The 24,616-nt window shown below is 35.4% G+C and overlaps 2 protein-coding genes and 1 long non-coding RNA gene across 5 annotated transcripts in view; 2 read left to right on the top strand and 1 right to left on the bottom strand.

The window, feature by feature from the left end:
* Positions 1-23,871, top strand: part of LOC129448138 (uncharacterized) — a 61,333-nt gene extending 37,462 nt beyond the window's left edge. Inside the window, exon 15 of the mRNA XM_073872193.1 lies at positions 23,418-23,871. The gene's annotated coding sequence lies outside the window, so the exon portion shown is untranslated. The remainder of the gene's footprint in view (positions 1-23,417) is intronic.
* LOC129451467 (uncharacterized) lies at positions 2,885-5,691 on the bottom strand. 3 transcript variants are annotated; one of them, XR_012371559.1, is made up of 5 exons: positions 5,266-5,691; positions 4,033-4,586; positions 3,776-3,896; positions 3,581-3,695; positions 2,885-3,447 (listed from the first exon to the last, which is right to left on the bottom strand). It is a non-coding gene; the product is annotated as an uncharacterized lncRNA (long non-coding RNA). The 3 variants fall into 3 exon arrangements; XR_012371558.1 differs by lacking the exon at positions 5,266-5,691 and having other exon boundaries at positions 4,033-4,126; positions 4,442-4,674; XR_012371557.1 differs by lacking the exon at positions 5,266-5,691 and having other exon boundaries at positions 4,033-4,674.
* On the top strand, positions 13,001-23,871 carry LOC141367265 (uncharacterized). The gene is made up of 12 exons (XM_073872203.1): positions 13,001-13,165; positions 15,342-15,518; positions 16,330-16,479; positions 19,020-19,937; positions 20,110-20,210; positions 20,389-20,442; positions 20,530-20,962; positions 21,050-21,223; positions 22,440-22,572; positions 22,680-22,806; positions 22,921-23,053; positions 23,200-23,871. Exons 1-8 carry the CDS (start codon positions 13,012-13,014, stop codon positions 21,178-21,180), a joined length of 2,118 nt encoding a protein of 705 aa, XP_073728304.1. The 5' UTR covers positions 13,001-13,011; the 3' UTR covers positions 21,181-21,223; positions 22,440-22,572; positions 22,680-22,806; positions 22,921-23,053; positions 23,200-23,871.
* Positions 23,872-24,616: the final 745 nt, after the last annotated feature.

Raw genomic sequence — 24,616 nt, 5'->3', positions numbered from 1 at the left:
TAACTAAAGTGTAGTACAGTTATTACGATACAACACAGGATAATAATAAATAAACAATATGTTTTAGTTTTAAATGCAAGGAAGAAATTACCATGACATGGACAAACAGAAAGGTTCAACAAACATATTGTTTTTAATACAGAGTATAATTAAAATAGGTAATTTACAGATTATTTACAGTAGGCACAGTGATATTTTTTCCAGCACACTGTGCATCTCTCGATAGACAGCAGTACCTGTGCAGGCACAACAAATATTTAAATACAATAATTTATTGAAAATACTACGCACCACTTGTGGGGGATGGGGGAATGTCATAGATATGTACAGTAAATGTCGCCTTGGCTACGGCAGTTCATTGAACCAAATTAATCTGAAATTACTTATAAAATATAAGTACACTCAATTGATAAATTATAAGTACACTCAACTTAAAAAATATATCTGGAGTTAGATAAATTAATTGTGTGCATCATAATAAAATTAAGTAAATTCAACATAACATTTTTTTCAGTGAACCTGCGCCTTTCTAGAGAAAAATTGTCGCGTTTTTAAATAAATAAATATATATTACGAGTGTAGGGGCTTCTGTATTTGGCCTGGAAGTCAAGAAACGGGCGCGTTGTTAGTGCTTCTCAAATAGTGGGGCGGGACCCCCAGGGGGGGCTCGAAGCAACACCAGGGGGGGCGCGCGAGACCCTGGGGAAAAATACTTTTTCAGGAAATGATTTTTTTGCACTGTCACTTAAAGACATTACACCCCAATCACGCTGATAAGCCGCTTGAGTTTTTATTATTATTTATTGATTATATGTAATTTAATTTTTCAGTATCAAATGGTCAAAAAATATAATATTTTAAATAAGAATTTTTTTATTTTTTTTCAGGCAAATTGACACATTTTAAGTCTTTTCTGTTACAGTTTGCTGTAAGTTGATCGATATTTCTTTTTTTAATATTCTTTTTTCTTGTTTTCTTTAATGTTAATAAGGATACAATGTTTTGCAGATGTGTCATTTTATAGATAAATTGAGTGTGTACCTGGTAATTATCATGTTGTGGGGACCAATTGTGTGTGTGTGTGTGTGTGTGTGTGTGTGTGTGTGTGTGTGTGTGTGTTTTCTCCTTGTGATGTAAAATAGACCTTCAAATGACACAGATTAGGACTGGAATCTGGAGTCCATTCCTGAGCGACCACATTCAAAATAAGTATATTTTTTCTGAAATAGTTTTTTATGTGCTTTGGTGGGCAGAGAGGTTCTGAATTGATATACATCATGCAGTATGTAGTGCTGACTCATTCTCATTTGGTTATCATGTCATTTTGTTATCATGTGTCTATTTGGAGTCTTCAGGTGCATTTTCTTTGAAAGGACGTCAGGATTTTTTTTTAAAAATAAAAGCTCAAAGAAACTACATTTTTTGGAGTATCATTCTCAAATTTGAATCACAACATGGTCAGACATTCAGTTTACCTATATGGTGTCCCCTTGTTTAGCAATTTAATTTCTATTAAAATTAGGTAAAATTAGTTGTTATGACTATTGGACAAGACCAGAATTATGAATATAGGCCATAGGCTTTAAGAACTGCAAACATTTAGTTTGGGTATGTCGTTTTTCAGAAAATGCTCAACAATAAAAGTGCCAGCTAACAGGTTCATATTTGTTTAACTTAACGCACTCATTGTCATGTATCAGCAATCTTTCTTTCTTGCTTTGACAGCAGGAGAGAAACAGTATATAACTTGCTTAATATTTGTGCATGATTATTAAGAAATGACAATGAACTACCATTGCATGATGGACTGTATGATGGGTGACTGTATATACTGCTAAGATAAAAACTGATAAAAAAGAGAACATAAATGATTACTGAAAAGTTGATGATCAGCTTTGTGGTACCAACATTGCCTGGTCATCAGTGATCACATTTACTCTAAAAATGTCTGGGTTGTTTTTTAAACCATATTGGGAAAATATTGGACAGAACCCACCACTGGGTTAAAATTTACTCAATGCTGGGTATTCTGCATAACAACAACAACACAACATTGGGTCATTTTTAAACCAGCACATGTTTTGTCCATTATTTAGGTGCCATTATGGGTTAAAAATAGTGCTGGACAAAGATTAATCTAGTTATTTTTTGTGTTATATGTGTGTGCTGTGCGTAATTATTATGTATATAAATACACACACACACACACACACACACACACACACACACACACACATTCATGTATTTTTTTGAGAAACATTTACATGTTTACATATATTTATTAATATTTTTATATATTCTATATAAATTACTATATAAAACATAAAATGTTTTTAAATATACATAATAATTACACACAACATACACACATACATTACGCAAAAATAATTAATTATATTGATTAATCTTTGCCCAGCACTAGTTACAAATATTTTTAGAGTGAAAGTTTGGTTTTGTCAACTCAAAACTAATCCTGTAACTTTGAGGAACTTTAACTGTATTAAGCCCCAGGTACATACACAGCAAAATCACTGGTGTTAAAATAACACCCACGGTGTCAAATTTAACACCGGCAAAGTGTGTATATGTGTCCACACTACACTGTGTTAATTTAGTCAAAAGTGTAGTGTTAATTTAACAACACCCATGATATGTTAATTTAACACTCAATATTGTTAAATTTTACACTTTGTTCAACACTATTCATTGTTGTTTCCACACTACACTGGTGTTGGCACAGAAATACAGTGTTAAAAATTAACACTCCTAATTTAAGGTCAACACCAGTGTAATGTGAATTCAACAATGTTAAGTGTTAAAATACTGATTAATAGCCACTTTTGTTGCTAATGGGTTGTTTCTATAAAAGAAAAATGACAAGAAATATTGCAAAACCTCTTTTTATTAAAGTAAATCACATTTAATATTTACATTGATACACACAACACTTTGCATTTAACACTGCTTATTTAAATACCTCAGCTACAATTAGAAACAGAATACAGTATGGAATAATGAAAGTTATCTTATACCACAGCGCAGTGACATGAAAACCACTTATTATAAAGGTCTTTAATAAATCAAATAAGAGTTAAAAAAAATTAGCCACCCTACTCAAAACTTGAACATTAAAATACATGCAATTACCTTATCGGCAAGCAGAAATGCTTATCCTTCACAATACTAAAGATTTTTCCATAACAAAACAGACATTTCAATTCAAAAGACGTTTCATTTTTCTTAAACACGTTCCAACCTGGTATTTAGTTCTGTAGTTGTTTTACTCATGATGTAGTGGAAGGCTGCATCAGTGGTCTTCATCATGCAGGGAATGGCTTTTTGGTCCAGAATGATGCAAAAATTCTGGATGCAACTTTTGTTCCCAACGCAGAGCAGGCAGGGCTGTGCTGATTCATCCCCCTCAAAGCATGGATTGATGCTCATCACCTAAGTGTTTTAAAAGAGTGTATTTGATGAATGTATTTCATGTGTATTTATGAACTTGTATGCATTTACATGGGGTGAACAATGCAAACTAACTGCTGAATAAATAACTAGAACAAAATACCAAAAAACTTACACAGCACAATCAGTAGCTTCAGTTGCACATTGACCCTCTCCAGTCTTTCTTCCTTTCACAAATGAAGGCAAGAGGGGAATGAGTCAGGGAAGAGCTGCCACATCACTGTCCCATCCTAGCAAAACAGAATTTAAACACCATGAGTATACAGTTAAACTTTAAAACCGTAAAAGTAGCAAACCCATTTACACTTACCATATTTAAACTCCTGTTGACCAGACAGATGGTCGTCCATATCTTCATCAGGATATAGGCTGCAATTATCCTTTAATTGTTGTATGTTGGCTATTTTGCAATACATCACCTCGGCATATTTCTGCAGATTTTCAAAGACAAAAAGGGTCAAGAAAATACCAAAAAGGATGCAGTTTTAACCGTTATTTGAATCAAAATCATCTCAGTATAATCATGTTAGAGACAGTGTACAGTACTAATGTACTCTGTGTACTCACATAGTTGGTAAGCTCTTATCCTCCAAACTGGGTTAAGAAATAAAAGTTCCAGAATTCATGGGTATGCCGTATTCAAATATAGTCTGGTAGGGTCCTATCACAAAAAAATGACAATAAAGACTCTGAAAACTCAACATTCTTTTTATATTAAAAACAGCACTCAAGACAATATGAATCTTCAATTATACATTTTCAAAATAGTAATCAATTTGATTGCTATTTAATATGATATCAATAGCAAAACGATGTATGAGAAGATAATATATTTTTATTAAAGTTGGCAGCAGGTCATGTCACTTTCTTGCCTGATTAATAACCATAATATGTACAAAACTACATATACTAAAAAGATTGGTTAACTGTTCAGTTATGTCAAATAAAATGATTTATATGTATAAATGAAACTTACCTTCTGTAATGAATTTATATAAGTATTAGCAGTCGTTTCTCATTGGAAGTCATCCATGTCAGGTCTTCTTTAATAAACTGCCCTAAAACAGCATCTCTTCTGAATGATTTTAAGCACTCAGTGTGTACTTTCACCAAACTAGCATCTATAATGACAGAAAAACAAATGTTCGCCATACACGTTTTATACTTTCGTATGTATTTGCTATTTGCATCTGTCTGACATCTAGCGCCACGAAAGCTTACAACATACAATGCATCCAATCTGTGCATATTCTGAGGTAAAATGAATTGTTGGTTTGGCGATATTTTCCTTGTTTGCATACATCTAAAAAAAAAAAACACATGACGATGCGGTTGCGGATTTCTCCGTGTTTTTCAGTAATTTGAATAATTAACCGATATCCGTGCACTCACGTGCATGTAAACGACCTCGTTAACTCACGGTATCTAGCCTATTATGATTACCTCATAACGAGCATCATATGGTGAATAAACGAGCTTTCATTTAACTTAATTTCATACCTTCAATATGTAGTGCATGTCGCGTTTTATCAGGGTTCAATTCTTACTTTCATTCATATCTCCTGTTAATATTATCCTTCTTGGTTAAAACTTTAAGCTAGAAGTTTAACTTTATACCAAACTAACAAGGGAACAACGTAACACAAGGTAGCTCTGATTAAACTGAACCAAATAACGAACAAAGGGGAAATAAAATGGGAAAAATATCTTATTTAGGTTTTTTGGCAAATGGCTGCGTAGAGTCAGACAGAGAAATAACAGTTTAATTTAGCTAAACCATGTGAATATTATGAGATTTACCTGCTCTATTCAGTCCTCCTTTGAAAGAAAATGGCGGTAAAATCCCTGACAGGAAATGTTTAGTGGAGGCGTGGCTTGATTTACACCGCTCAGTGTGAAATCTGGTAACACCCTTGTTTTACACTGACACTGTCATGGATATAACACTGGCCTAGCAATGGCAGTGTTATTTTATTACCAGATAGTGTTAAAACAGCATCAACACTGTGTATTTAACACCATCCCTGAAAATTTAACACTGGTGATTTTGCTGTGTACTCTATACAGTAGATTGCATCTATAACCCTGCTGAACAGACCTAAGCTGGCTAGCTGGTTTTAACTGGTCTCCCAGCCTGTTTTAACTGCTGCAGCAGGCTGGATTTAAAGGGAGTTTGGCTGGTCATGGTGGAAGACCAGGTGACCCATTAGCTTGACCAGGCAGGAAACCAGATGTGTGCATATTTGCCAGGCTTAGAGGGCCGCCGTAAACCAGCTAAGACCACTCTTCAAAGCTTTTAGCCAGGTAAAGCTGGTCTTTTGATCTGAACTGCTAAAATTGGGCTCATAAAACCTTTCTAAAACCAGCCTGCTACAGCTAAACTAAACCAGCTAAAACCAAGCTAGGAGACTAGTTAAAACCACCAGCCACCTAACTTAGGTTGGTTTTAGCTGTTTTTCAGTAGGAAATGTTTAGCCTAATACTAAAGTTATCATAATTTTGATATGTCTTTGAATAATCTCTTATTATCATCACACAGGTCCACGTGCTCATCTCTATGGAGGACTACAAGAGTCATGCAAAATGTAATAAAGAACTTCAATATTTAATAACTACCTGGACAATAAAAATAGCAATTAATAGATTTGTTTAAAAATTCATTAACTAATCAATAAATAGATAGACAAAGTTACAAAAAAAAATCATTATGTTACATTTTATTAGGCAATAAAATGTGAGACTTTAAATATAATGTAGAAATGAAATATTAATCCATTAAAAAATAGTTCAAATTAAAATAACAATTTACAAAAACAACATAAAACACTCTATAAGTTCATCATTTTAAATTGCATTTATAAATTCTTAATTAAATAATGGAATTTCAAGATGTATTTCAAAAAGCGATTTAAAAAGAGAAATAAATAACTGGATTTATAAATTGAACTACAAATACAGGTTTAAATTAGGCATTTAAGAGGGCATTTTTGTTTAACATTTCTATTTTCATTTCCCAATGGTTCTCCTTATTGTTTTCGCTATTCGGTTTGCTTTTCGTTTTAGCCTCTCTATTTTGCTTTTCCGTGACTCTTTGGGTCCTTGCAAATGGTCAAATGAGAAATGCAAATTAGCTATGGCCGGGTGGATATAACAAGCTCACTGATTGGCTCTGATTGAGCGTCATGCGCAGATTTATAGATCTCGGATGAGGACCCAAAGAGTCACGGAAAAGCTAAATAGAGAGGCTAAAACGAAATGCAAATCGAATAGCGAAAAGAATAAGGAGAACCATCGGGAAATGAAAACAGAAATGTTAAACGGAAATGCCCTTTTAAATGCCTAATTTAAACCTGTATTTGTAGTTCAATTTATAAATCCGATTTCTCTTTTTAAAACGCTTTTTGAAATACATTTTAAAATGCCATTATTTAATTAAAAATTTATAAATGCAATTTAAAATGATGAACTTATTGAGTGTTTTATGTTGTTTTTGTAAATTTTTATATTAATTTGAACTATTTAGTAATGGATTAATATTTCGTTTCTACATTATTTTTATAATCTCACTTTTTATTGCCTAATAAAATGTAACAGAATGATTTTTTGTAACTTTGTCTATTTATGTATTGATTAATTAATGAATTTTTAAACAAATCTATTAATTGCTATTTTTATTGTCCAGTTAGTTATTAAATATTTAAGTTCTTTATTACATTTTTCATGACTCTTGTGGTCCTCCATACATCTCCACTCAAACCTTTGCAGAGAAATGAAACAGTGCATGTCTGAGCTACAGTCGCCACCTGGTGGTGATAAAAATTAATATTTTAACAAAAGTATGACTTTAGGACGTTTTTGGTGGTATGGAACAGTGCTTTATATAGATTAATGGTATATGGTACCGGGTTCTTTATCTTAAATGTAGATATATCAGTGAATGAAGATAAAGGCATGTGGTCTTCTGGACTGGCAGGGCAAAATCCTTAAACTGAACTTTATTAACTATATCTAAACACAGAGTATCAGTGAAGCAAGTTTCAGAGATTTCTACATAAAATCTATAGTGTAAAAAATACACTCTTGATATCTTTAAGACTGACTAAGGTAATCTTTTTTTAATAAGGTATATCTCTGTTTAAAGTAGTGTTATGCCACATTTAACCTCTAGGCGTCACTTGCTATAGATATAGATATTGTTGCATACAATTGGTTTGGGGGCAGAACAAAAAAATTTGGTAGTGGAAACATTTTTCGAAATCTTTTCCTCCCACCTCATACAGTATTTTGTCCATCACCATGACCCTTAGTTTCTGTAGTGGTTCTTCATCAGTCAACGTGTCAAATGTTCTTTAATGTGTTTAGGAATTAATATTATGGAGTGTTTAGTGAATTTAACCCTGCAGTAAACCCAGCAATATGTAACTTTGTCTCTGGTGATGATTTAACTGCTGTAAGAGATTATCCTCTTTGTAATTGTCTGTTTTACTGACTGCCATATAAGCAATGAAAAAACTGTTGTATGTATTAAAATATATGACCTCTGATGCTTTTTGATGATTTAAATGAAACACAAAAATCTCAGCATGTCTGTGTTTTACTCTCGACTAATACTAATACACCACGATCTTACTCTTTTAACGTTACTGTAATAAACATAGTGCCATCTAGTGGTTGTATATGAATAACACAATAGGTCTAACTTACTGTAAAATACATTTCAAAAAGTAGCAATAAGCATTAAGTAAGACACATTAAAGCATTTTAATATGATATGCATATCTGCAATAAAAAGTACACAAGTTGTAAATAGTTTTATTTAAACAACACAAGGGACATATAAATTGAAAAAATCATTACTGTTGAACAGTGAACATAGAACGCGTCATAATCATGGAATCCATTTTCTCATAGAACGCATGGTTGTCATGGAACCATTATGACGTCACAAACAGTGCCTATAAAAAGGGTCAGTCAGAAGCAAACGCTACCATTCTATTGATCTGAACGCTTGGCTCTGGTTGACTCCGAAACCTGTGTACAGATTACTGAGTGATTTTGCTGAATTAAGCAAACAGTTTGCTACTTTAAGCTACTTTGACGCGCTGTGTACAGAGAGACGGTTTATTCAGACCACAAATCTTTGTAGACCAAGTCTTAACACAGTCTGCAGTCTACTTTCAACATCATGTCTCGCCCTTTAACGTCCTTCATGGTCAGGGAAGGAGCCGATGTTGCAAACATGGATTTTTGCCTATTCAATGCTGTGCCGAACTTTGACACCGAGGCGAAAAGCCCAAAAACAGGTAAAGCAAAACATGTTTCTTTATTTCCGATAAGTTTAAATACAATTATTTTGTTGTTAATGCGTGTGTAACTATTTAGACACACGATTGTGCTCATGTACTTGACATTTTACCCGCCGTTTTTCTTGACAGGGAGCATACGCAGCCAAATTTTGACTCCATTAATTTAACCAAGAGCGACCACAATTAATAAAACATCCGCGCTGTTAAAGATGAAGCCGTACGAGGCCTAGTTTTTAAATATCCCTCACGACAATTAAACTTTTCGTGGTAAAATTGTAGTAACCATGTTTATTTGTGTATTCAGGGGTGCAATTGTCACATTTTCGGGGACGTTTTGGATCCAAAATAGGTCATTCTTGTGATTCGTCTAGATCCGATGAGTGTTCATTGTACGCACCGCAGTTTTTAATCAAGTGATTATAAAACACAAACAACAAACATTACATGCGCGCGCTGTTACTAAGGGAGCGTACAAGACGCGCGCATCCGCTACCAGTCCGCTAATCATTAAGGTTGTAAGTATTAAATCCACTGTATTAGCCTTAAATACACACATGCGTCAAAATCCCCTTCTTTGCAAGTATCCTCATGAAAACAACCATTTAGGTCTGAAGAGAAAGTAAACAGCTGAAAGAGAAAACGCATGTGAAACAGTATATTAGATCCGGTCTTAAAGGGGAAGTTACCTAATTTTGCTCCTGTCTGTCACTCGTGTTAATCAAACAGCATTGAGGGAAAATCGCTCACAGCTCTTAACTAAATCACTTTTGTACCTTTAATAAGATTTGTACGTCGAATTGTACACAAGTTTTAATCAAGTTTTTCGTTCAGAGTTCATATTCATACTGTATTACAGCTATAACTGTGAACAGAACAGACCCTGAATTATTTGTTTATGTGTATGCCTACTGAATAATATGAAATACAAGTTTTTGTAACACAAAACGGTTGTATTTTTTCCACAATAGTTAATGCATTGTATATAAGCATTTTATAAATTTTTGTTTATGTCATTACAGTAATTGATCTTAGTTTGTGGTGCATTAACTACTGTTAACTACTCTTCTGATTCGAGTAACCATATATCAGTGTATATTGCCTATTGTGCTTTACTCACATTGAAGCTTTCTTGCTTTGAAAGACATATCACAACTAAAACAGGAGTTTTAATTACATGGAGCATGGTCAAATAAGTCCATTGCTGCCATAAGTATATATTATTAAACAATTATACATGCTAGCACAAAGTATCACATAATATGCAAATGTTAAACTTCAAAGGTCTTGAGCAACCTCTAAATATGAATTAATATTGAAAACATTTTGCCCAATTTATTATTTATTTATTCAAACATATTAGTGGGGTAAGAGCATGAACTTTTAAAAGTTGAAAAATAAGGACACACACACACACACACACACACACACACACACACACACACAAATATATGAATGCATGTATGTATATATGTATATGTATGGGAGCGAGAGAGAGTGCTTGTGGCTTTGTCACCTATTTTTTTTAACCTCTGATGAGTTTGCACCCCATAACTATTAGCAAAACCATGGTTATTTTGTGGTAACAATGGTTTTACTATAGTAAACATGTCTTTTTGTATGTAACTGTAGTAAAACCATGTTTAATTTTTATAAGGGATGTATAACATGAAAGTATTATACAAGTATATTATTATATATATTATTGTATATAATATACAATATTATATTATAAATATAATGCAATACTACGACTGTTGTTATCCAGATTATCAGCATATTTGCAAATGTGATGTTTATTTAATACAATTTAATAAACAATTTCAGTTTAAATTAAGTAACATGTTTTATACAAAAATATAATTTCAAATGAAGGCATTAATTTATTGAAAATGTATTTGCAGTGTTTAAAGCAGAGATGGATGCTTTTCTATCGAATGCTTTTCTGACATTTGACAACGTCTTAAACACTGAATCATTGTCTGAAGTCATGCACGCTGCTGGTAGTGCGAATCCGTGTGGAGGAGTTGAGGAGGATTCTCCTGCAAATGCTGGGGCGAAAAGCCCAACAGGTAAGATGCCAGAGAATGCAAAATTTTCTTTAATGCTGATAAGTTTATGTACAGTTATTGTGTTGTTAATGCACATATAAACACACCTGGTGATGCTCGTGTAACTTACTTGACATTTTACCCGCCGTTTTTCTTGACCAGCAGAACAGGCAAAATTAATAAATGGCTAAAACAAATTAACCAAAATTAATAAAACATCCCCACAATTTAAGATAAGAGCTAGGTTGTATGAGGCCTTGTTTTTTAATATCCCTCATGAAAATGTACCTTTTGTGGTAAAAGTGTAGTAACCATGTTTCTTGGTGTATTGATTACTTTAACCGTGGTTATTTTGTGGTAACTGGTTTAACTACAGTAACCATGTTTTGTTGGATGTAACTGTAGTAAACCCATGTTTAATTTTCATAAGGGATGTTAACATAAAAATATAGTTATGGAATACTGCATATAACTGTTGTTATCCAGACTTTCAGCATAACTGCAAATGTGATGTTTATTTAATACAATATAGTAAACAGTGTCAGTTTAAGTTAAGTTACATGTTTTATACAAAAATATAATTTCAAGTTAAGGCATTAATTTATTGAATTGTAATTGCAGTGTTTGAGCAAGATATGGATTTATTCCTATCGAATGCTTTTCTGGGCTTTGACACTGTCCTTAACACTGGACCGTTGTCAGAATTCGGGAAAGCTGCCGGTAGTGTGAATCCGTGTGGAGAAGTTGAGGAGGAAAATGCCGGGGCGAAAAGCCCAACAGGTAAGATGCCAGTTAGATGCCAGTTAAAGCAAAATGTGACTTTAATGCTGATAAGTTTATATACAGTAATTGTGTTGTTAATTCACGTGTACATATAGACACACAAGGTGGTGCTCGTGTACTTGACATTTTACCCACCGTTTTTCTTGACCAGCAGAACATGCAAAATTAATAAATTGATAAAACAAATTAACCAAAATTAATAAAACATCCCCACAATTTAAAGCTCACGTAACACACATGCTGTTTCTGCATTTCTGATATTAATCTGGAGTACCTATAGAGTAGTATGACATCATGTCCGAAGAGTCTTTAGTTTAATCAGATTTATTAAAGAAAGATTAGCTTTACCGAATCTTTCCGATAACGTATGAAAAAATGGAGGAGGAGGAGTTACTACCGTGAGAGGAGCGAGTACGAGTCATGCAACACTATACAATACTGTTTAACTTATGATTCACTACATGTTCGTGTTATTTATATAAATTGCACGCGCCTATTTCCAACATAAGACAAAAGTCTTACTTGCCACGTGCAACTCATGACCCGTTTGGGAAAATCCAGCGCATCAAACTCACACTCAAAACTCCGCTGCTACCCTGGAAAATAAACTATATCCATTGTTTCCATAAGGCTGGCTTTCTTCTCCTTACATCCAAAACACACTTCTTCTTTTGTGCCATTGTTGAGTTTTGAAATTAAACAAAGCTATATCGCGTGATAAGATGTTTGCAAGTTTTAGCGTCTCCCGCTGATTGACGGGTGGGCGGGGATTTCCGGGGGAAGTGCCTATATAAAGAAGTGATACGTATAGAAAACCCCTGAAACGTCAGTTGGACCTGTAATCGAAAAAAACTTTCCGAAAGTTGTACGAACCCTGGCGAAGTGCATTCGGCACAGAAATACTCTGTTATACGCCCAAATGCTTTTTTGACATTTTGCCTACGCTTAGCATGAGGAAACAACTCTATAACCATGTTAATAAGTCAGAATGCTTGAAATACCATTGAACCCCCCCTTTAAGATAATTGCTAGGTTGTATGAGGCCTTGTTTTTTAATATCCCTCATGAAAATGTACCTTTTGTGGTAAAAGTGTAGTAACCATGTTTCTTGGTGTATTGATTACTTTAACCGTGGTTATTTTGTGGTAAATTGTTTAACTACAGTAACCATGTTTTGTTGGATGTAACTGTAGTAAACCCATGTTTGATTTAACATAAAAAATATAGTTATGGAATACTGCATATAACTGTTGTTATCCAGACTTTCAGCATAACTGCAAATGTGATGTTTATTTAATACAATATAGTAAACAGTGTCAGTTTAAATTAAGTTACATGTTTTATACAAAAATATAATTTCAAGTTAAGCATTAATTTATTGAATTGTAATTGCAGTGTTTGAGCAAGATATGGATTTATTCCTATCGAATGCTTTTCTGAGCTTTGACACTGTCCTTAACACTGGACCGTTGTCAGAATTCGGGAAAGCTGCCGGTAGTGTGAATCCGTGTGGAGGAGTTGAGATGGATTCTCCTGCAAATGCTGGGGCGAAAAGCCCAACAGGTAAGATGCCAGTTAAAGCAAAATGTGACTTTAATGCTTATAAGTTTATATACAGTAATTGTGTTGTTAATTCACGTGTACATATAGACACACAAGGTGGTGCTCGTGTACTTGACATTTTACCCACCATTTTTTTTGACCAGCAGAACATGCCAAATTAATAAATTGATAAAACAAATTAACCAAAATTAATAAAACATCCCCACAATTTAAAGCTCACGTAACACATGCTGTTTCTGCATTTCTGATATTAATCTGGAGTACCTATAGAGTAGTATGACATCATGTCCGAAAAAGTCTTTAGTTTAATCAGATATATAAAAGAAAGATTAGCTTTACCGAATCTTTCCGATAACGTATGAAAAAATGGAGGAGGAGTTACTACCGTGAGAGGAGCGAGTACGAGTCATGCAACACTATACAACACAGTTTAACTTATGATTCACTACATATTCGTGTCATTTATATAATATGCACGCGCCTATTTCCAACATAAGACAAAAGTCTTACTTACCGCGTGCAACTCATGACCCGTTTGGGAAAATCCAGCGCATCAAACTCACACGCAAAACTCCGCTGCTACCCCGGAAAATAAACTATATCCATTGTTTTCATAAGGTTGGATTTCTTCTCCTTACATCCAAAAACACACTTCTTCTTTCGTGCCATTGTTGAGTTTTGAAATTAAACAAAGCTGTATCGCGTGATAAGATGTTTGAAAGTTTTAGCGTCTCCCGCTGATTGATGGGTGGGCGGGGATTTCCGGGGGAAGTGCCCATATAAAGAAGTGATACGTATACGGACTACCGGCACATCCGGGAACTTGACTGTAAATTTTGTCACCGCCCCTTTTCGGGGGATAAAAAAGCAGCGCTTCCATTCAAAATAGCGGAACAAAGCAACGTTTTTACACAGCCGGCAGGCGTAAATAACTTATTAAATCACTCAGATTAAACATGTTGAGTATTTATCTGTCCACCCTGCCTGCCATAGAGCGCGAAAGGTACATTAACACATTTAATTTGGTCAATATAAAAACATGTCCCTTTCATTCTCACAGCGTCAAATTTTGTGTAACAACGCCATCCAGTGATTGCTGGAAATATCACTAAGCCAGTTAGTTGTATGGCTGGACGGAAAAGTGCACTCATTACTCTAAATATAAAGACATAATAAATAAATATGAAGTAACTTTCAAATACGAAGTAAAATCATTCACTTGCTTCCCTGTTGACTCGATGAGGTACGAGTAAATGTCCGGGTAAGACACCTCTGGCCAATAGGGAGCGTTGTTACACAAATTTGATGCTGGGAGAATGAAAGAGACATGTTTTTATATTGACCAAATTAAATATGTTAATTTATCTTTCGCGCTCTATGGCCGGCAGGGTGGACAGATAATTACTCAACATGTTTAATCTGAGTGATTTCATAAGTTATTTACGCCTGCCGGCTGTGTACGAAGGTTGCTTTGTTCCGCTATTTTGAATGGAAGCCAATGGAACGTCTAGTGCGATTTCCCCCAAAAGTGGGCGTGAACCTGTTCGGAGACATTCTATGACGTTGCGCCGGTTGTGCGTATAGAAAACCCCTGAAACGTCAGTTGGACCTGTAATCGAAAAAAACTTTCCGAAACTTGTACGAGCCCTGGCGAAGTGCATTCGGCACAGAAATACTCTGTTATACGCCCAAATGCTTTTTTGACATTTTGCCTACGTTTAGCATGAGGAAACAACTCTATAACCATGTTTATAAGTCAGAATGCTTGAAATACCATTGAACCCCCCCTTTAAGATAATTGCTAGGTCGTATGAGGCCTTGTGTTTTAATATCCCTCATGAAAATGTACCTTTTGTGGTAAAAGTGTAGTAACCATGTTTATTGGTGTATTGATTACTTTAACCGTGGTTATTTTGTGGTAAATGGTTTAACTACAGTAACCATGTTTTGTTGGATGTAACTGTAGTAAAACCATGTTTAATTTTCATAAGGGATGTTAAAAATATAGTTATGGAATACTGCATATAACTTTTGTTATCCAGACCTTCAGCATAACTGCAAATGTGATGTTTATTTAATACAATATAGTAAACAGTGTCAGTTTAAATGAAGTTACATGTTTTATACAAAAATATTATTTCAAGTTAAGCATTAATTTATTGAATTGTAATTGCAGTGTTTGAGCAAGATATGGATTTATTCCTATCGGATACTTTTCTGAGCTTTGACACTATCCTTAACACTGGACCGTTGTCAGAATTCGGGAAAGCTGCCGGTAGTGTGAATCCGTGTGGAGGAGTTGAGGAGATGGAGAAAGTTTCTCCTGCATATGCTGAGGCAAAAAGCCCAACAAGTAAGATTCAAGTTAAAGCAAAATGTGACTTTAATACTGATAAGTTTACATACAGTTATTGTGTTGTTAATGCACGTGTACATAAAGACACACAAGGTGGTGCTCGTGTACTTGACATTTAACATGCCGTTTTTCTTGACACGCAGCCAAATTTTGACTCCATTAATTTAAAAAAGCGACCAAAATTAATAAAACATCCCTGCAATTTAAGATAAGAGCTAGGTCGTATGAGGCCTTGTGTTTTAATATCCCTCACAAAAATTGACCTTTTGTGGTAAAAGTGTAGTAACCATGTTTAATGGTGTATTGATTACTATTAGCAAAACCATGGTTATTTTGTGGTAACAATGGTTTTACTACAGTAACCATGTTTTTTGGATGCAACTATAGTAAAACCATCTTTTATTTTCATTAGGGATGTATAACATAATAAATAGGCAATTCTAGGCAATAAAGGAGACGCTCACATTCACAAAATACTTAATTCTAAACTCTGATTACACATGAGATTAAGCGAGTGTCTGGCAAACGTGAGCATCTCTTTTATCATAAACCCCTTTAAAGTGTGTGCAGCAAGCACGTATTTTGACCTGATGCGTAATGCCCATAGGTTAACATGACGCGCTAAACGCATATTTTCACATAATGAGCTACACACATGACGGGCTAAATACATGTTTAGATGAGTTTCCCATTCGGGCGCCCTCGAAAATGAAGTCACCGGCAGCCACTGATGCAGAATAAACAATACATTAAAATGACACAAAATCACTTTAGCAGTAATTTTATAACATTATTTATTGAATTGCAGTGTTGGGAAGGAGTCAAGATAGTGGAATGGATTTTGTCCTGCCGTGTGCTTTGCCTGAGAGTGTCCTGAACATCGGATCTCTGTTAGACAGACGCGCCGGTAGAGGAAAGGAGTTTACTCCTACTTTTGATGAGGCGAACAGCCCAATAGGTTAGTTGGAATTTTGTGTACTTGCCATTTTTTAAATCTGTGTCATGATGTTTGTTCCTCAAAAGTTTAGATGGCCCATGCAGATACTGATATTTTTATTACATTAAAGTCAGTAAAATAAAACATCTTACAATAAGAAATGAATGTTAGACACATTTTTAAACTCTTATTTTAACAGCATTATGAAAATACAGCAATGCTATTTGCATTACTAATGCTGTTAAAATAAGAGTTAGAACACATTAGAAAAACAAACAAAAAAATGAATTTATTAAATCAGTTTTATAAGATACTCGGTTACATTATTTTATTAATGGAGGCTTAGTGTCCAGGTGGATGGGGAGAGGTAACCCCCCAATAATTTAAACTAGCAATGACAACCCAATATTTACAAATGATTTATGATAACAACATTATGTACACTTGACACTTCAACCCCCTCCATAATCTACAAGGCACAGATTTGGTTAAAATATTAAGGGGGTTGAAGTGTCAAGTGTACATAATGTTGTTATCATAAATCATTTGTAAATATTGGGTTGTCATTGCTAGTTTAAATTATTGGGGGGTTACCTCTCCCCATCTATGGAGGACCACAAGAGTCATGCAAAATGTAATACAGAACTTCAATATTTAATAACTACGTGGACAATAAAAATAGCAATTAATACATTTGTTTAAAAATTAATTAATTAATCTATAAATAAATAGACAAAGTTGCAAAAAAATCATTATGTAACATTTTATTAGGCAATAAAAAGTCAGATTATAAAAGTAATGTAGAAATGAAATATTAATCCATTAATAAATAGTTCAAAGTAATATAACTATTTACAAAAACAACATAAAACACTCAATAAGTTCATCATTTTAAATTGCATTTACAAATTCTTAATTAAATAATGGAATTTCAAAATGTATTTCAAAAAGCGATTTAAAAAGAGAAATAAATAACTGGATTTATAAATTGAACTACAAATACAGCTTTAAATTAGGCATTTAACTCTTTCACCGCCAGCGTTTTTAAAAAAAGTTGCCAGCCAGCGCCAGCGTTTTTCATGATTTTCACCAAAGTTTAATGCCTTCGAGAAAATGTTCTTCTTTAAATATATAAACATACAATATACCAAATGAAAGAACAGACCCTCTGCCATCAAACAAAAAAAAACGTTTCTTCCTACCTTCAGTGGTTCTTTTGTAATCAGCTTTTGAATATGGGTAGGTTTCTGCAAAAACACCACATTTTGAGCAAAAAGCAGAGATAATTCCATTTTTGTGACGGACTTTTCATAGAGATCCCATTCAGAGCGATCTTTAAAGCTGCCGTCGGCAACTCTGGAGGATTGAGCAGTTTCAAAATGTTTACAATTTCATGTCCCTCCCCCATTACCTCCGAGCAACCTCCCTCAGAGCTCGTTCTCGTCAGCACGTGTGCAAAAGTATTATTGTGAACGCATACTTAGCAAGAATACTTAGATTACTTGCATAACACTCCGGAATACAATCAATGGTTGATAAAGCACAATTACCTGTTGAAAAGAAATGTGGCAAGCTCTGCATCCAGCTTGAAATCTCGTAGATTCCTTTCAAATGCCGGTCCGATATTGATCCTAGTTTTATTACGGTCACAGTCGCTTTCTATCTTTGTTTCCTTCTTTTTATTGGTTGTTTTCCTAGCTCTAGTTGTTAACCGAGAAATCGGAAGTTTGTTACTGAAAGTTCTCTCCGCCATCACGCTGTTGAAACCAAAACACCTATGAATTCAGGCGGATGCACGTGATATTGTAACGCGTGAGGGGGATGGGGATCTTTGGCGCGTGCAGGTACTGTGATTGACAGGCAGATTTTACACAGCCCTGCGCTGATTGGACCAAATGAACCAGCCTGCACTGATTGGACCAAATGAACCGGGAGCAGTGGATTTTTGCTAAACAAATAACAGGCTCCAGGTGGAGCTAGAAGCGCGGGGTTTTTTCTTAAACAGTCTAATTTATGTTGTTCTATCGGAGCATAGTGTTGGTTTCAGTGAATATGATCAAAAAATATGATCAAATAAGTTGCCGACCGCAGCTTTAAAACAGACACGGACATGCAGCAGCTTGCCAGAGGGCAATACTTCCGGGTTTAAAAAGTTGCCGAAGGGCGCCACCTAGTGGATAATAGCAGTATTGCGGAAAGACGGAAATACTCGTCATTGGCGGGGAAGCGTTTTCTCTTGATTGACGAGATATCTCGTCAATGGCGGGGAAAGAGTTAATAAAACAAATGAAGCGATAGGCTACTGGTTATAAAACATGCACGTAGGATGCAAATTTTACAATCAAAGGGAGTAAATTTGTATTGTCGCCAATGGCGACCTTGACAGAAATTTCACTCGCAAATAAATATATTTGGTCGCAGTTTGGAGCCCTGCCACAGTTTGTCAAATGTGTTTATTAAGTATTATCACTGGCCATGGTTCTTTGTCATTCACTTTCAACTACTGTCATAATTAATTTTCTAATAGTTTCCATTTGTTTTGTTTTTGTTTTTTGGTGTAGACAGTAACATCAGTCCTGACCAACGAAAGACGTACTTTGACCGGGCCTGGAGGGGCAAAGTGGAGCCAGTGCCGGCTCCACAGCTTGAAGCCGATCCAGCTATCCCTGATGTTAGGGAAGTGGTTGATCTGGCATTCTGGTCAAAGACTAAGATTGGTCAGAAGAAACAGAAGGCTTCGAAGAGCCGTTTATTTGACCTCCAGGAAGAAAAGACTGTTGTTCAAGCGCAACATGTCGAGGCAGATTCAGCTATTCCTGTTGGTATGGATGTTGCTGATTTTGCATGCCCCGAATCGAATATATGTATTCGTACGGAAAAACGAAAGACTTTGAAGAGTCTCTTATTTGACCGTTTCCGGAGGGGCAATCTGGAGTCAGTGCCGACTCCACAGCTTGACGCCGATCTTGCTAATCCTGTTGGAATGGATGGTGCTGATCTGGCCTGCCATGAGGCAAAAACTAAGATTCGTCCGGACAAACGAATGTCAAAGAAGTGTTGCTTCCTTGACTGCTTCCGGAGGAGCAATGTAGAGTCAGTGCCGACTCCACAGCTCGATGCCGATCTGGCCAGTCGTGAGTTAAATCCTCACATTAGTTTTCCTGCCATCACTGCAACTAATGCCAGCCTACAAAAGTTAGGTGCCGTTCCACCCAATTTCGGGTTAAAAGGTGGTGGAAATTCAGACCCAAAAAGACCTGAAAATCCAAGACCAAAAGCAATCGGAAATCCCCGAAATCCTGTCCCAAAAGATGCTGGAAATCCTGTCCCGAAAGATGCTGGAAATCCTAAACCAAAAGATGCTGGAAATCCCGTCCGAAAAGATGTAAAAGTTGTTAGGCCAAAAACTTCAAATCTTTTTAAAAAGCAAAGCAAGAAGAAACCAACCGATCCCGAGCCAGGTCCCTCAGTGACTACAGGTGAGTGTACCGCCTTTATTAGTCCTAGACTGGGTTGCACCAATATGTGAAATGGTTTCATTATCATATTTTTTTGTACCTTGAAATGTATGCTGTACTTTACTTCTGATCCCTGTATTAAGATGTACTTTAACACCTCATCAATTTTCATGTTTTTCTGTGTGTTGTTCAGAGACTTTGGAGTCTAAATATCAACTCTTAGAGATGGATGTGCTTGGGCACGGTAGCTTTGGCGTAGTGTTCAAAGGGATCCGACAAACGGATGGGAATCTGGTAATGCACTCATATTTATATCGAACACAATGTTTGCAGAAATTTGTACGTCCACTTGATCTAAACGATGTTTAAAGTTTGTAGATTTTCAAACCTTTAAGTTAATGTGTGCAGTGTCAGGTAAGCTGCTTCAGTCAGCTCAGGAGAAATTAACTCAGTATTTATTTCCTCTTTACAGGTTGCCATCAAGCAAATTATGAAACAAGAGAAGAAGGACAGATATATTCAGATTGTAAGTTGTAAAGTGAACTAGAGAGAAAATACACAAAATATTAGTTGGTTTTATCTAATTGTAATTTGTTCTTTTTTTTTTCTCCAGCCTGGATATCCCCAACCGCTGCTAACAGAAATAGCATTAATGCTTAAGTTAAGAGAAGGTTACCGTTGCCCGAATATCATCGAGATGTATGACTGGTATGAGACCAGCGAAATGTTCTCAATTGTGATGGAGTATCCTCAGGAGAGCGAATCCTTGTTTAGGTTTGCTCATAAACACAAACTGAGTGAAAATGCAGCACGACATCTAATGTATCAGGCCGTAAAAGCGGTTGAACACTGCCTGCTTAATGATGTCATCCATACGGACATACATGCGGGGAACTTCTTGGTGCAGAAGAAAACTATGAAGTTAAAGTTAATTGACTTTGGGCTTGGACATGTATTTAACTGTGATGGCCATGGACATCTATCTAGGAGTGATGGCCATGGACATCTAGTTGGGTGTGATGGCCATGATTCCAAGGACTTTATAGGTGAGTTGATTTTTTTAATGAAGCAGAGTATGGAAACATGCTGGGTCATCTTTTACGAAATGACTAAACACAATGTCTTGTGTACAGGAGCTGCACATTCCACACCGCCTGAGGTTCATACAAGTAAGCAATTCTTTGCCATGCCAGCAAACGCCTGGGCCTTAGGTGTTTTGCTATATTTCATGATGCATGGAGCTTACCCCCAAATATGGGACTAGTATGAGGGTGAACCGAAGAAATATGATGAAGGTTTATCAAAGGGTGAGTGAAATGATCGATCAACATATGCACACACAAAGCCTCTTATCAAACACACAATAAATATTATCAGAGGATATGGTCTGTCTGGCAAGATGGTAGATTTTATTGTGTTTAGTTTATCAGTCATTTAGTGGCTCCCCAATGTTTTACATCACTTTGCCATCATCTTAACCGGAGGTAATGTCTGTCTGTGGCCAGATGTGACTATGGACCACAAAACCAGTCATAAGGCTCAGTTTTTTTAAATTAAGATTTATTATCCGAAAGCTAAATAAATAAGCATTTTCACTGTTGTATGGTTTGTTAGCACAATGTTTGGCTGATATACAACGATTTGAATATTTGGGCGTACACCCGATTTAGGCGTAGCGCATGTCTGAGACTAAACCGTATGTCTAGTAGACGTAAGTATAAAGTCTTGACTTGTTTCTGTGGCAAAATGACAAATAATCCAATTTGATGGGACATTTGCACTTCTGATGCACAGGATACGTGAGCAGTGTGCTTTCATGCATAAATTCTTACATATTATAAAATACCTAAATATTTACAAAGATACAGTAAAGAATTTATTTAAAGCTTTCCGTTAATTTCGTTTTAATCCAGAACTATAAGAATTAATCTGCAAATAATTAACTTTTGTGCAAACGGCTGCATCCACTCACAAAATAAAGTTGTAAGTAGGAATTTACTAAATATCTTCATAAAAATTATCTTTACTTAATATAATTTTTTTGGCATAAAAGAAAAATTCATAATTTTGACCCAAACTGTACAAATATAGTCATGCGATTTATGACTGGTTTTGTGGTCCAGGGTCACAATTTGGTAACAAATGACTTTTAATCAGGGGTTCCTCCACCAATGACCGTTTAAGACATTCAGAGGACCACCTTTCTAAACATGATAGTATCAACGCAAAATAACAGAAAAACGATGCACTGTGACATGCATTTTGTGTCACTAAATGTACACCTGGTGGTACCCCTGTAGATGGAAAACCAAACCACATAGGTGTCATTTTGAGCAGAAAAAAATTATTTAAAGTGAAAGATATAAAGGTTCACCACCGGTTGAGAATCACTGCTTTAGATAATAGACAGACAGACTTCTTACAGTATTATTCAATGACAACAAAAGTGTCTCTTTATGCCATGATAATTATTGCCATTTGTGTGTCATGATGACTAATCAGCTCTCTCCTAAAATTGTACAGAAATCCGTGAACTGATAGACTGGTGCTTGGATGTAAGACCACATAGACGTCCATGGCTCCACCAGATCTTAAGTCACGACTGGTTCAGAACTGACTGGCGTAATGAAAAACCGGAATTCGAACGCAGAAAGAGGTAACAGAGTAGGAAACTACATTTTGCAGATGACATGCTTTGTCTTTGTTAGTTGTATAGTGTGTTCAACAGTAAGATTGTTTAAATGTAAATTTTCACCCCTACAGTATAAAAAAACCCACAAAACCCAAAACAAAGTACAAGCTTTATATCTGAAGGATTAGGGAATGATGGGAGATGCTGTTTTCATGATCCAGAGACGGATGGAGTTTGCTAATCATGTTTCCGGATAAGGTATGAATGAATGGGTTTCAACTGTATGTTTGATCACATTATTTAATGCCATCGTTATGAATTAGCTGCAGGTCTAACCACCATTTCTGCATTTGTCCTCTCGTGTCTCCCTAGTTTCTACAACTGAAACCAAGAATACCATGGACATTAAGTCACTAACAGGGTGACAATTACAAGGGAGACAAGAGACGAGGCATTATTTAAAACAGGAATTTCCCTGGATTTACAAATTCATGGGAACTTTACAGTACACAACCACATTTAGTATATCGCACTGTGCAAATTATATATATTATAGAAATCATACATATTGTGGCTTTAAGGTTCTAGATATACTATACATATGATGACTAAAAACTAAATGTTGACATTTCTTTGCTTTCTCATCTTCAGGTTGTATCCCATGAACACAAATCGTTGGCTGAACGTCTCATAAAGATCCTGTCTCATCCTTAAACACAATTTTTAAGGTTTAATGGTATAGTATCTTTATATATAGTATATCCTCTATAGAATCCGTTTACATATATATGTTTATATATATATATATATATCTCCGAAGGGTTTTTTCCCTCCTAGGACTTTTTTCCTCCTGGCTAAAAATCCGGGAGGTTTTTCTCCTAGGGGGTTTTTTCAACCCCGGGGACTCGGCCAACATTGGCTTAACTTAGCACCTTCATCTATACGTTACATCATTAACACGCTCGCTTGTAAAGTTAATTCATAGCCGCTGTATTTTTTTTAGCAAATCTATTTATGATTAGCAAAAAACACTCCCAAGGGTTTTTTGCCTCCTAGGACTTTTTTCCTCCTGGCTAAAAATGCGGGAGGTTTTTCTCCTAGGGGGTTTTTTCAACCCGGGGACTGAGCCGACATTGGCTTAACTTAGCACCTTCTTCTATACGTTACATCATTAACAGACTCGCTTGTATAGTTTATTCATAGACGCTGTATTTCGCTACTTATGTTGTCTGTCGATTTTTCTGTGTTGTCCCCTGCTTAAAGCTGGGGGAATTAAAGCTGCTTTGAAAAAGCACTATATAAATAAAATTGAATTTAAAAGAATCAGCTATTTCTGTCTCTTTCTCAAGTTTTTTCCCCCTCTGAGTTTAGGGAGTAAGCCGACATTGGCTTAACTTAGATCTCTCTTTTATAAGTTGCATTATTACAATGCTCAATAGTTCAGTTTAATCTTGCAACTTTTGTTGTCCACCCATTTTTCAGTGTTTTCTCCTGCTTTTATTAATGTAAAGCTGCTTTGAATTAATTGAACAATTGTGAAATATGATACAGTATATAAATCAAATTGAATTGAGTATGGAAGACTTTTCGGGATCTGGATTATTTGCTCAAACTGTTATGGGAAATTATTAACTTGGGTCACTTATGTAAATGTCTTTCACATGCAATATCAAACCCTTGACCTTGGTATAAAATACTGGGAGTTAACGTAGTAAATCCAGTCAGACACACTGTTAAACCTGATGTTGTTTTAACCCAAATAAATAGGTACACTTAACCTAAACCTGAAAATACCCTTCAGAAATCTGTAATAGTTTAATGCACAATTTGCATGATTTTTCTCATTCAACAAGACATTTTGATTAACTTACTTTAGCTTATTTAAATCTGTGGATTTGAAAATTTCACCCATCATGCATACATTTTACTGTTACTGTTATAGGACTGTGCTTTAGCTGTTTTCTATTTATACAACTGCTGCTATTTTTGTTATCATTGTTAGCTGTTATTTTGTTGTAAAGTTAGGAGCTCATTAAAAGGACATTACTTAACAAATAACATTTGATAT

The sequence above is a fragment of the Misgurnus anguillicaudatus genome, chromosome 10, assembly GCF_027580225.2.
Source record: "Misgurnus anguillicaudatus chromosome 10, ASM2758022v2, whole genome shotgun sequence".
NCBI lineage: Eukaryota > Metazoa > Chordata > Actinopteri > Cypriniformes > Cobitidae > Misgurnus > Misgurnus anguillicaudatus.
This window is presented reverse-complemented; position numbering and strand designations above follow the sequence as displayed.